General features: G+C 35.1%; 1 protein-coding gene across 11 annotated transcripts in view; it reads right to left on the bottom strand.

The window, feature by feature from the left end:
* Positions 1-13,129, bottom strand: part of DZIP3 (DAZ interacting zinc finger protein 3) — a 98,295-nt gene that overhangs the window by 49,770 nt on the left and 35,396 nt on the right. For 10 of the 11 annotated variants that reach the window (XM_019448276.2, XM_019448280.2, XM_019448275.2 and 7 more), the window contains 4 exons: positions 11,290-11,409; positions 9,794-9,895; positions 7,923-8,015; positions 7,096-7,148 (listed from right to left, as the gene is read on the bottom strand). In XM_019448276.2, coding sequence (XP_019303821.1) covers positions 7,096-7,148; positions 7,923-8,015; positions 9,794-9,895; positions 11,290-11,409 — 368 coding nt within the window. The remainder of the gene's footprint in view (positions 1-7,095; positions 7,149-7,922; positions 8,016-9,793; positions 9,896-11,289; positions 11,410-13,129) is intronic. The other variant, XM_053903321.1, reaches the window with a different exon arrangement.

Below are 13,129 nucleotides of genomic sequence, written 5' to 3'. Positions count from 1 at the left end.
AGGAAGATGGTAGATTTAAATCCAGACATATCAATAACTACAGCAAATCTACATGGAATAAACACCCAAATTTAACAGATAGGCATTGTCAGGTTGGATATAAAGAAGCAAGACCTATGCTGTCCATAAGAAACTCTCTTTAAATACAGATGTATTTAGGTTGAGGTAAAAAGATGCAAAAAGATATATACCATGCGAATATTAATCCAAAGAAGACACAAAATGACTAATAGGTACATGAAAAGATGCTAACGTTAGTAATCATCCAGAAAATGCAAATCAAAACTACAATGAGAGATCATCTCACACTTGTTAGATTGTCTGTTACCGAAAACACAATAAGTGTTGGCCAGATATGGAGAAAAAGGAACCCTGTGCACTGCTGGTGGGAACGCAAAGTGATACAGTCACCAGGAGAAACAGTATGGAGGTTCCTCAAAAAATTAAAAGTAGGGGCACCTTGGTGGCTCAGACAGTTGAGCATCCAACTTTGGCTCAGGTCATGATCTCTTTCATGAGTTCCAGCTCCACATCAGGCTCTGTGCTGACAGCTCAGAGCCTGGAGCCTGCTAGGGATTCTCTCTCTCCCTCTCTGTCTGCTCCTCCCCCGCCTGCGCATGCTCCTTCCCCCCTCCCTCCTTCTCTCTTTCTCGCTCTCAAAAATAAACATTAAATGGGGCACCTAGGTGGCTCAGTCAGTGTCCGACTTGGGCTCAGGTCATGATCTCACAGTTTGTAGGTTCAAGCCCCACATCAGAGTCTGTGCTGACAGCTCAGTGCCTGGAGCCTGCTTCGGATTCTGTGTCTCCCTCTCTCTCTGCCCCTCCCCTGCTTGCACTTTGTCTTTCTCTCAAAAAATAAACCTTAAAATAAATTAATAAATTAATAAATTTTAAAAAATATTTAAAAAAATTAAAAATACAATTAATCCAGCAACCCCACTTTTGGGTATATATTGTATACCCAAAGGATATGAAATCTCTGTCTTGAAGAGATATCTACATGTCCATATTCACTGCAGTATTATTTACAATAGCCAGGATATGAAAACAACTAAATGTCTATAAGTAGATGCATGGATAAACAAAATATGATTTTTATACACACACACACACACACGCATGCACTAGAACACTATTTAGCCATAAAAAAAAGGAAATCCTGCCATTTGTGACCACATGGGTGAACCTGGAGAGCATTATACTAAGTGAAGTAAGCCAGACGGAGAAAGACAAATACTGTATGATCCCACATAAATGTAGGAGCTAAAAAACCCCAAACTCACAAAAACAGAAAGTGGAATGGTGGTTGCCAAGGATAAGGGTGTGGGGAAAATGAATAAGGGGTCAAATTCCAGTGTACAGCATGGTGACTACAGTTAATATTTTTTGTATACTCGAAAGTTGCTAAGAAAGATCTTCAAAGTTCTCATCACACACACACACACAAGAAAAAAGTTAACATATTCATCACCTCATACAGTTAATTAACCTTACTGTGGGAATCTTTTTATAATACATACATAAATCAAATCATCACTTTCTATACCTTAAACTTATACAATGTTCTATGTCAGTTATATCTTTTAAAAGCTAGGAAGAAAATAGCAGCAATATAGAAAAAAATAAATAGATCACGAACAACTGTTCTTTACCCCAGGAAAATAAGGCTGATTCAGCATGTGAAAATACATTAATGTATTCAGCATATTAACAGATTAAAGAATAAGAAGAAAACCATATGATCATCTCAATGCATGCAGAGAAGCACTAATTCAATACTCATTCATGATAAAAAAAAATTTAAGAGAACTAGGAAAACAAAAGAATTTATTCAACCAGAAAAAGGGCAACTACAGTTGATAGCTAACAACACACTAAATGGAGAAAAACTGAAGTCTTCTCCCTAAGATCTAGAAAAGGCAACGATGTCTACTCTCACCACTTGTATTTAACATTGTACCAGAAGACCTAGCCAGTGCAGTAAGAGAAATAAGCAAAAAGTATATAAACTGGAAAAAAGAAATAGAGTTGTTTTTAGCCACAAATGACATGATCATCTGTTGAAAACCTCAAAGAATCTATAAGATGATATTAGAATTATTAAATACCAAGTCACAGGATACATGTCCAATATATACAAACCAATTCCACATAATACAAATAACTAGAAGTTAAAATTTCAAAAGTATTATTTGCAACAGCATAAAAAAACAAATACACAGAAAACTACAAACATTCCTGTGAGACATCAAAGAAGTTATAATTAAATGTAATTACACTCCACATTCATGGATAGGAAGCCTCAATACTGTTAAGACACAAATCATCCCCAAACTGGACTACAGATTCAACATAATCCCACTCAAAATCCCAGCAAAAAGTTTGCAAACATTATAAGATGTTTCTTAGCTTTAATAAAGAACAGCAAAGGATCTAGAACAAAGTAGTTTTGAAAAATAAGAATAAAGTTGAAATCACACCACCTAATTTCAAAAGATAATAAAAAGCTATAGTATTGAAGATAGTATGCTATTGTTAAATGGACAAACATACAAATGAATGGAATACAAAAATGACTATATATAGTCTATAGATTTTAGATAGATAGATCTATATCTATCTATGGGACAGAGTGAACCTTGACCCTTATTGTCATACCACATGCAAAAATTAACTTGAAATGGATTATAAATCCGAGGCACCTGGGTGGCTCAGTCGGATAAGTGTCCAACTCTTGATTTCAGCTCACAGTTTGTGAGTCCAAGCCCTATGTCAGGCTCCTAGCTGACAGCACAGAGCTTCTATCTCTCCCTTACTCTCTGCCTCTCTCTACCTCTCAAAAATGAATAAATTTTTAAAAAAGAAGTGGATTATAAATCTAAATGTAAAACTGTTTTTAGTTTTATTAAAAAAACTGTTAGAAAAAATATAGGAGAAAATCTTTGTGATTTTGGGGCAGAAAAAATTTTCTTAAAACACAGAAAGCATTAAGCATAAAAGAAATGTTAAGACTTCACTGAAATTACTTAATTTTTGATTTTTGAAAGATACCTTTTAGAAAATAAAAAGGCAAGTCATGGCCTGGGATAAAATATTTTAAAAATACATATTAGGTAATTTGTACCTGGAATACACAATGAAATTTTATAACTCAAAGATAAACAATCCAATGTAAAAATGGGCAAAAAATTAGACTAGACAATTCATCAAAGAAGATATATAGGTGAAATAACACATGTATAAACATGTGGAAAGATATTCAACTTCATTAGTTATTAGGCAAATGCAAATTAAAACCACAATATACTATTACACACCTGCAGAGAAACTAGAACTCTCCTCCACTGTTGGTGAGAATGAAAATGTATAGCAACTTTGAAAAACATTTGGCAGTATTTTATAATATTAAACATATACCATAAGACTCATCACTCTTGCTCCTAGGAATTTATACAAGAGAAAGGAAAGAATATGTCTATACAAAAAGTATGTAAGTGAAATTTACAGTAGTTTTAATCATAATAGCCAAGCCAGAAACAACTCAAATGTCCTCAACTGTTGAATGAATAAATAAGTTGTGGTACATTTATACAATGGAAGACTACTTAGCAATAAACAAAAATAAACTAGTGTTGGGGTGCCTGGGTGGCTCAGTCAGTTAAATGTCCGTCTTTAGCTCAGTCATGATCTCATGGTTTGTGGGTTTGAGCCCTGTGTTGGGCTCTGTGCTGACAGCTCAGAGCCTGGAACCTACTTTGAACTCTGCGTCTCCCTCTCTCTCTGCCCCTCTCTGGTTCGTTCATTCATTCATTCTCTCTCTCTCTCTCAAAAATGAATAAACATTTTAATAAAAAAAAACTAGTGATACATGCAATAACATGGATGAATCTCAAAAATATTATGCTAAGTGAAAAAGTTCAAATGCAAAAGGCTTCCCTATTAAAGGACAGTCAGTAAAAAGCAGTACCATCAGGACAGAAATCACATGAGTGGTTACCAGCATCTAGAGGCTGGGCACGGGGAATGACTACAAAGACATTTGGGGGGAACTTTTTGGGAAGATAAAAATATTCTGTATCTTGATCATGGTAGTGGTTACCCAAATGTATACAAAGAAACTCATTTAAATGTATAGTTCTAAAGAGTGGATTTTACTGTATATAAACTACAGCTTGAAAAACTGACCTAAAAAAAAGAACTTCAGTGTTTAGAAATGCATTTATAATTGGCACTTTCATAAAAAAGAGCAAGGAAATGATTACTGTGAAGGTCAGGATAGGTTACCTAGGGAGAAGATGAGGAGTCAGGGAGAGAGGGCCCAAGTGAGTGCTTCTGGAGTACGGGCAAAATCCCATCTTGGGTAGGGCTATGACAGTGTTTGCTTTATGATATTCCTTAAATTCTGCATTTATACTTTGTGAGCTTTTCCTTATACTTTAATAACCATAAAACATTTTAAAGTTTAAAAAAGAATGATTCTGTTATTCATTCGTAAAACTCCATAAAGTAGCTCTTCCAATTTTGGTATTGTGATCGAGTTACCAGAGGATTCTCCCACAGATAACAACTAAAAAAACCTGGGCAAATTACAAAAAGTACTCCCTGTGGCACTGGATAGTAGAAGTAAAAGACCAATTCTGCTGAGAGGGTACGTGCTCAGAGGAGAGGAGGTAAGGGCTGGGTGAAATGTTAGTAAATTCACCAATCCTAGAGCTTTTAACCTGGGGCTAACTATACCCTGGCAGAAAACAAGTCTCCTAGGCTGTAGGAACCAGAAAATTGAAGCCAGGGAACCATGGCTATTGAAGAGGGTGGGGGAATCCCAGAAGAGAAAGAGATCCCCAAATATTTCTACCCACACCTCTGACTGCTGAACCACATGTTTGGAACAGACTCAAAGCAGCTCAGGTGAAGGCAAAAGAACTGAATGGAGACTGGGGCCACTACCTGCCTCCCCCAAAAAAGAGTTCACAGTCCATATACAAGTTAATTGACTGTCAAAACAAAAGTACATTACCTATTGCAGAATAACGGAATTCGGAACCTCTACATCTGTCATGTATTCATTGGGTACCAGCTATATGTCAGGTACCCATGTGCCATTACGCTATGCACTAGAAATATGCTAGTAATAAGCAAGATAAAGTTCTTGCCTTCAGTGAGGTTATAGTCAAATGGAGAAGACAGACAAGAAAGTATAATAAAACTTAGTACATAGAGTTGACCTTTGAATTGAACATGGGTTTAAACTTCTACGTGGATCTTTCTCATACAATGCAGTACTGTAAATGTATTTTCTCTTTCTTACGATTTTCTTAATAACATTTTCTTTTCTCTAGCTTAGAAATTTCAATATACTTCTCTGTAACTTTTTTTAAATCCAGTCAATTCAGTATATAAAACATATACAAAATATGTGTTAATTGCCTATTTAAGCTATCAGTAAGTCTTCCAGTCAAAAACAGGCTATTAGTAGCCTGTTAAGTTTTGGGGGAGTCAAAAGTTACATGAAAATTTTTGGCGGATGGTGGGGGTGGGGTTGGTACTTCTAGCCCCTATGCTGTTCAAGGGTCAATATTAAATTTTTTGATAGAAGTAAAGGGAACACGTGATAGAAACACCTAATGTCTAATGTCTTTCCAAAACTTTTAACCAGGCAAAACCAAAGGAGTAGAGTATTCCAAGCAAGGCCTGAAGGTAAAATAGATGGTATACTCAAGAACTAAAAGAAGCTCAGTATACTTGGTGCATATACACTAAGAAAAGAATGACAAGAGATGACACTAGTGAGTGCAGCAGGGACAGAGTGTCTGAAAAGTCAACCTAAGAAGTCCGAACTAAATTAAGAGCAATGAGAAGCCTCTGAAAGATTTTTAAACAGAGAAGTGATACAGTTCAATTTTCATTTTTGATAAGTATTCTTGATGGCTATGTAAACAACCGACTGAAGGAAGGTAAGGCTAGGGACAAAAAGACCAGTTTAGAAGCCGTTTCAGAATTCCAAGTGAGAAATAATAATGTGATTTAGTTTAGTGCAAATGTAGGGGTGGAAGTAAGGAGGCATTTACAATATTTTTAAGAAGCTGAATTGACTGGACTTAAAAATTACACAGCAGTGCTGGGAAGGAAGATTCTAAGTCCAGTTATGGACATGCTGAACTACAGTTATTTCTGGAAATAAAAGTGGAGCTTTTTGAGGGTGCCTGGGTGGCTTAATCTGATTCTTGATTTTGGTTCAGGTCATGATCTCACAGTTTGTGAGTTTGAGTCCCGCATCAGGCTTCATTCACGCTGGCAGTGTGGAGCCTGCTTGGGACTCTCTCTCTCCTCTCTTTCTCTCAAAATAAACTTTAAAAAAAAATTTAAAAAATAAAACTAAAAGTGGAACTATTTAGTATGCCGGTGGATAGATCTAAATTTTAGGAGTGGAACCTATGCCAGAGATAAAGACTTGGGTTTCATTATCTTATAAAGGAAAACTGATGCCTTAGATATCAATGCCATATTCCTGGTAGTCTGAAAAATGGTAGACGTTTACACTTTCAACAGAAGAAAACAGAATCAATGAATTAGGAGAACTTTTCCTATTGAAATTTCTAATTTTAATAGCAATAATGCTCTCTACCTCTATGAGTTCCCAACTAACACTAGATCTTCCTCTGCATTACAGTTTTCTCATCCAAGAAATAAGATGATTCTAATCATTCCAGCAAGCTTGGAGGCCTGGATAAGTTTTGAAAGCTAGGAGAAAGTTTTTACATCATAACAACTTAATTTAAATGACTTTAAGAAAAATATGTTTTGTTTTCAGGAAAAGATTATCTTTATACCTAGAGGAAAAGCATTCACATAATTAACCCTTACTTGCTTTAGAATTTAATTGTCTACAGCATAGGGAGAGAGGAGAAGACAAACGTCAATCAAATTCAATTTTTTTCATACAACTAATACTCTTTTAAACTTAATAGAGCTCCAAAAAAGAAATTAATACACAAACTTAATGGAGCTCCAACAATTGACAGAAAAAGAAAAAAAGCAGCAACTGAAAAATATGTACATGCTCAGGAAAAAGAAGAGTTTATTTCAAGCTTACCTTGCTCCTAAATTTTCAATGGTTATATATTCATCCTTTCTCACAACTTCAAACTGCAAGTGATGGAAAAAGAAAAAAATAGCCCTAAAGTAGTTCAATTTTCAAAATTCTTTAATGTTACTTCTTAGCCTTACCATTTGAAAAAAGACAATGAGAATGAAGCTAAACAGACTTTAAAACAAGTAAAACAGAAGTAACAAGGTGAACCATACGCAATCCTAATCAAACAACAAACGAGTGGATCTTAAAAAGCAGTCCAACTTTATATCAGTATAGGATTTAAATGCCAAATCTAAAACACAAAAAAATATATATGCAAAAAAAGAAATAATACATATTTATTAGTTTGGTCCATTAGCTTATAAACTGAAGATGTGACAAGACACTTCCATAACTAGAAAAAATTAAGTAGATACAATTTGACTATGTTGTATGTAATAGGAACAATATGTGATGTTCTACAGATATTTTCATGGGAAAATGTTTACAAACTAAAAAAAGTTCAGAAAGTCTAAAATTATTTCAATCTTAGGTGGCACAGAATTAGATTATCATCTTTGATTTATGACAGACTTTCCCTCTTGGTACAGTCATTGCCTGCTTTGTTTCTCTCCCTCCCTCCCCCTGTGTGCATCTTTATTTTTAAATATTTTTGTTGTTCTTAAGGTCCAAATCTATTGCTTTGGAGAAATCAAAGCAATAGAAAGGTCAGGGAGCTTGTCATCATCAAAAGAAAAAATATGACTAGAATACTATTATGATTCCCAAGTCTGTTTGCAGTAAAAAATATCAGTGAAGGGAAGAAAAATAAGAAAAAAGATACTTACCAAAATTTTAACAATTCCAGGTACATCACATTGCAGCATCCTTACCATATCACCTGTACATCCTTCCTTCAAACATTTTCTCCCACTAAAACTCTAAAGTTATCAATAGAAAAAACAATAAATTATTAACAGAAAAAATACAAATAAAAATTTAAAAAATCACTAATGTACAAAATTGATTAAAGTTCAATGCAGATGTTGCTAGATGATAAAAGATGTGAACAAACACTGGAGAGTTAGCTGTTTAAAGAGAGTCCATAGAGCACGTGGGTGGCTTAGTAGGTTGGGCATCTGGCTTTTGGTATCTGCTCAGGGCTTTATCTCATGGTTCATGGGTTCGAGCCCCACATCAGGTTCCATGCTGACGGTGCAGGGTGGGATTCCCTCTCCATCTCTGCCCCTCTCCCACTCACACTGTCTCTCTCTCTCAAATAAATAAAAACTTTAAAAAAATAAAGATAGTCCAATTTGTGTATTAATTGATTTCCTATTTAAAATGCATGATCACACTTTTCTCTCTCATCATTTCTACTTCAAAATCTTCAAGCAGCTATATTACAGCCTAAAACGTATTTGCTGCCCCGCAGGGAAAGCAACTTCAAGTAAAATGTACTGATTAAACAAGTATAAAAAGGAATACTGAATTTTTATCAGATATATGAGGATTCCAGGGAAAGGAATAAAAATGTTGAGTCCTTTCTCTGGCTCTGACCTTACTATTTCCCTTGGTTAAGTTACTTAGTGTTCTTTTACTTCTCCTTCTTGAAGTTGAGCTATATTGATTGCCCTAACAATCAAAGAAGGTGAAAATTATTCACATGTTGCTTTAAATAAATAAATAAATAAATAAGCATAAAACTTCATACAATAATGTTTAGTGTACGATGCAAGTTCATATTTTTTTATCTGTCAATCCTCACAACAATCTTAAGAGGTAGGTATTACTATTCTCACTTCAAATGGTTTAGAAAACTGGGTCTGAGAGTCGTTAAATCACCAGCCTAATGAAAAAAAAAAAAAATAGTGGTGGCTCAATCTGCACATGAACCCAGATCACTCAACACTATATACAATATTCTTTGTACTATACCACAATTCCTTTATAAGGGGTTTTCTGCTGTTTGCACAATATAGACACTCTAGAATGAAACAGTACAGACCCAACCTATGGCCATTAGCTCACTAAAGAGTAACCAATATAGAACTGAGCTTTGGAATTCTACTTTCTTAAGAATTTAATTTAATTATATTACCTTAGGTAAAAACAAATAATACAGATAGGGGTGCTCAGTTGGTTGAGCATCCAACTCTTGATTTCGGCTCAGATCATGGGATCAAGCCCACATCAGGCTCTGTGCTGACCATGGAGCCTGTTTGAGATTCTCTTTTCTCTCTCCCTCTGCCCCCTTCCCCCACTTGCGCTCTCTATAAATAAACAAATAAACAAATAAATAAAAAATTGAAGGCTATAACATTTATTATTGTCCCCCGCTCCTTAAAATAGAAACTATCCTTAAAATTGTATGTACCCTTTCCTTTTTTTTGGTTTACCAAATATATATATCCTTTGAATCTATGTTCTTTATGTGAATACACGCAACAATATTTCTATTTTTAGGACTGTAAACTTCTAAAAGGAAGGAAACAAACTGATAAAAATCACTAAACAAAGCAATTAGCAGAGTATCCCCAACAAAGATGTGTTTAATAAATGGTGATAATGAACAAAGAATAATGAGGAGAAAAGCACAAGACAACAGGCAAAGAAAAATAGAGGGGAAAGAAAAAGGTGAAAAGGATATGAACAGGAAGAAATGAAGAGAAATGGATAAGGAAGAAATGCTGTGAAGCTTTGAAGGAAAAACAAATACCTGGTCATTTTCACCTGGATATTTTAAATTTTTGAACTTTTTCCAACAAATTTTATGGAAATAAACACAGCAGCTTTTACTGCACATTAACTGAAAAAATCCCTGGAAAAGATAAAAGTAAGCAGTTGACATGAAAATAGTAGTTCATACAGATATAGAAAATACTACCATAAGTCTCATTCATTCATTTCATTCATTCATTTATTTATTTATACATGAATACCTTAAGTCACTTTCCAAACTATTCTATAACTAAATGAATTTTACATGGCATTCAAAATTTATCAACAGATCACTGGTCATCAAAGAACTTTATAGGTCATTTTTCATAGGTCCATTTTCCCATCACTAAAGACAGTGCATTAGGATAGAAAGAAAAGTCAGTCAATTTGAAGTCAATGTAATCATCTTCCATATACCGCATACAACAAAATATCCGAAATTTGATGTGTGATCTTTTCAGAGGAACGTGCTCTCTGCCCCTCTTCTTCACCTCCATTTTTACATTTCTCTTTTCCTCCAGCCCCAATTTCATACCATTTTCTCCTGCATCTCTGCTAATAATCACCAGACCTGATTTGTTCTCTTAGTGATAGCTACTGCATTATCCCAGTGTTTAAATTTCTTGTCCTCCCCAGTGTGAGCTCCCTGGGAACTACAGCCCTGCATCCTTTAAATAGGTAAACTGCATGAATGGCATAAATTTTTTGGCCAGGAGGTTCTGCTGCTACATGCTGTCCATGTGATTGGAACCCTGGAAGCCTCCCTGGCAAACCTTAGATTTTTATCACCATATCACCTAAACCAAGACCAACTTGCCCCACGTTGAGCACTCCACTTCCCCAGGTCCACTTCCCAAAACTTGTATTACTCTAATGACTAGATCTTGGATTTCTCCCCCATCACTCGCTGTATACATCATGCCTTGCAACTGGAATTCCACTATATGCCAGACGTGGTGTCAGATTGGCACTGACGGTCACATCTTATCCTATCTTGTGATTTCCCACAGCCTCATTCTGATATATCCAGAGAGAACTAGACTTGAAGTACTTTGTTAAATTTCTTCAAATCCAGGTTGGTTTCATTTTGTTTGACCAAGACCCATACAACAGATAATGATCACTCACTTAGTAACATAATTCTTGAGGAGTAACAACCTTTCTCCTTAGTAAAATGCTAGTATTTTCAACCTATAACATTTCTAACTATAAAGAATATTTCACATATTTTTCATGTATGATTACAGGCATTTGAATATTACAAAATCCTTAGCAAAATCGATTATTTTTTTATTGACTCACAGGATTTAAATAATTCCTGCTCACTATGAATCTAAGTACTCAGAGATACTCAACTTCTTAACTGCATGAATTACTACTGTAATTAAACTAAGTACTCTTTTTAAACAATATTTTGATGCATGATAAAAATAATTTTTATCAAAGTTTAATTTTTAATTATATTAATTTAAAATCAGTTAATAATTATATTACCTTGTAATTGGTGTTCTTTAAAATGTCAGCTTCACAAGATCGCTCACAATCTAGATAACTGCAAATGGTCTGCTTCATTATATTACTTTCAGTTGTCTTGATAAAATCATTAAGAAGATCCTAGATTAAAAGGTTTTTTTAATTTTATGAATTATTAGTAACAAGACTGCAACACTTCCAATATTTTACCTTAAATAATATGTCCGTTTTATTATCTCCCTTTTTGAAGGCATTGTATGTTTTCTTAAAAAACAGTATAGAACATATTTCCCTCATTCAAAGTAAACAATACATGAGAAGGCCCTAAATTAGAAATACTGGGTTTTTTACTGAACATAAACATGGAGAAAGGAAAAAGTCTTTATTTGAGTCTATACCTCTGTTCACCATCCTAACTCATGGCACAACACCCAGCATGTTCCTGTTAAAAATTACTTGCTCTGATATACATACAGAGAGACAACAAATCACTGGGAGCCCAGGAGGGTCTGCTAGAACTGGTCTCCAGAACACCATATTGGCAGTGGGACTCCTGGAGTGGTGTAATATGCCACTCGGGGCCATTATGGGCAGAAGTAGCGTACAGAAATATGCTTCCAATGTTGAGTTACAACTTGGAATGAAATTTCCTATTTTAAAAATGCTGATTAAATGTAGATGAAACACATTACCAGGTCTATGTTAAACAGGTCCTTTGACCAGGTCCTTAATCCTTATCCCTTAGAGAGACAGTATTACGAGATTTCAAATAGCAGTATTTCTAATATACTGAGAGTATACAACATGACTAATAAGCTTCCATAGACTATTTGATAAATCTAGTCACCATAACATTCTTTTGATGCCATTCAGAATTTTAAATTGATGGCTGATATTGAAGAATAAAGATATTTTGACCAAATTAAAACATTTTAGTATCAAGAAGAGAGAGAAAGAAATGAGAGGCGTTTAAGGACCTTTCAGTATGAGGGTAGTATATCCTGTCAGCATAGCCAATGGCCAAGTGGAAATGCTAAAAACAACAACAGCAGCAACAAAGGACTCACAGAAAATATATAACTACTGCAGTTTCACAGATCTTAAACTTAGTACTTCAATATTGATCTACTGATACTCCCACCAAATATATGCCACACATGCCTATAGGCATATATACATACGGATATACGCAGCTAGCTACAGGGGTGTGTATCTCTGTGTTTTCCATCTTCTCTACGCCAGCCCCTTGCCTTCTTTAGAACACTAACTACAATTTGTAACTATTTTATTAGGTTTTTTTCCCTTTTTAATCCTTTTGTTCCTTATTCTTTATTCCTTATCTCTTGCCTCCCATCTTAGGCATTCATTCATTCAACATATTTACAAAATGCCTGTTTTAAGCCAGCTTGCTATGGAAGTTATGTATGTTAATGGTAACAGTAGTAAACTTAGCAGGCTAAGACTTAGCCCTCATAGGACTCACATCAATGTCATCTACCTCTATCTGTTCAGCTTCAAGCCAGAAATCTTGAACTCAGCCACTGCATAATAGATTCCATCACCTTTTGCATGTAATATATCAACAAGTAACTACTGAGTCTTCTTCCAAAATACATTGCAAATTTTTCCATTTCTATCTCCATTTTTACCACTGGAGCTGCCTAACAGTTAGGCAGCTGTTACCTAGATTATTAACTGTAACAGCTGCCTAACTGCCCCCCTCTTCCCCACCTACTCTGCTCCAAGGTACTCTCTACACAGAAGCAAAAGATGTCAGTTACTTGCTTAAAACTCATCAATGGCTTCCCACTGTACCTAAAACAAAGTGGGGAACCCTTACCAAGGACTGCAAGGTTCTGCA

Source organism: Panthera pardus, unplaced genomic scaffold (assembly GCF_024362965.1).
Source record: "Panthera pardus isolate Hobbes unplaced genomic scaffold, ASM2436296v1 HiC_scaffold_16, whole genome shotgun sequence".
NCBI lineage: Eukaryota > Metazoa > Chordata > Mammalia > Carnivora > Felidae > Panthera > Panthera pardus.
This window is presented reverse-complemented; position numbering and strand designations above follow the sequence as displayed.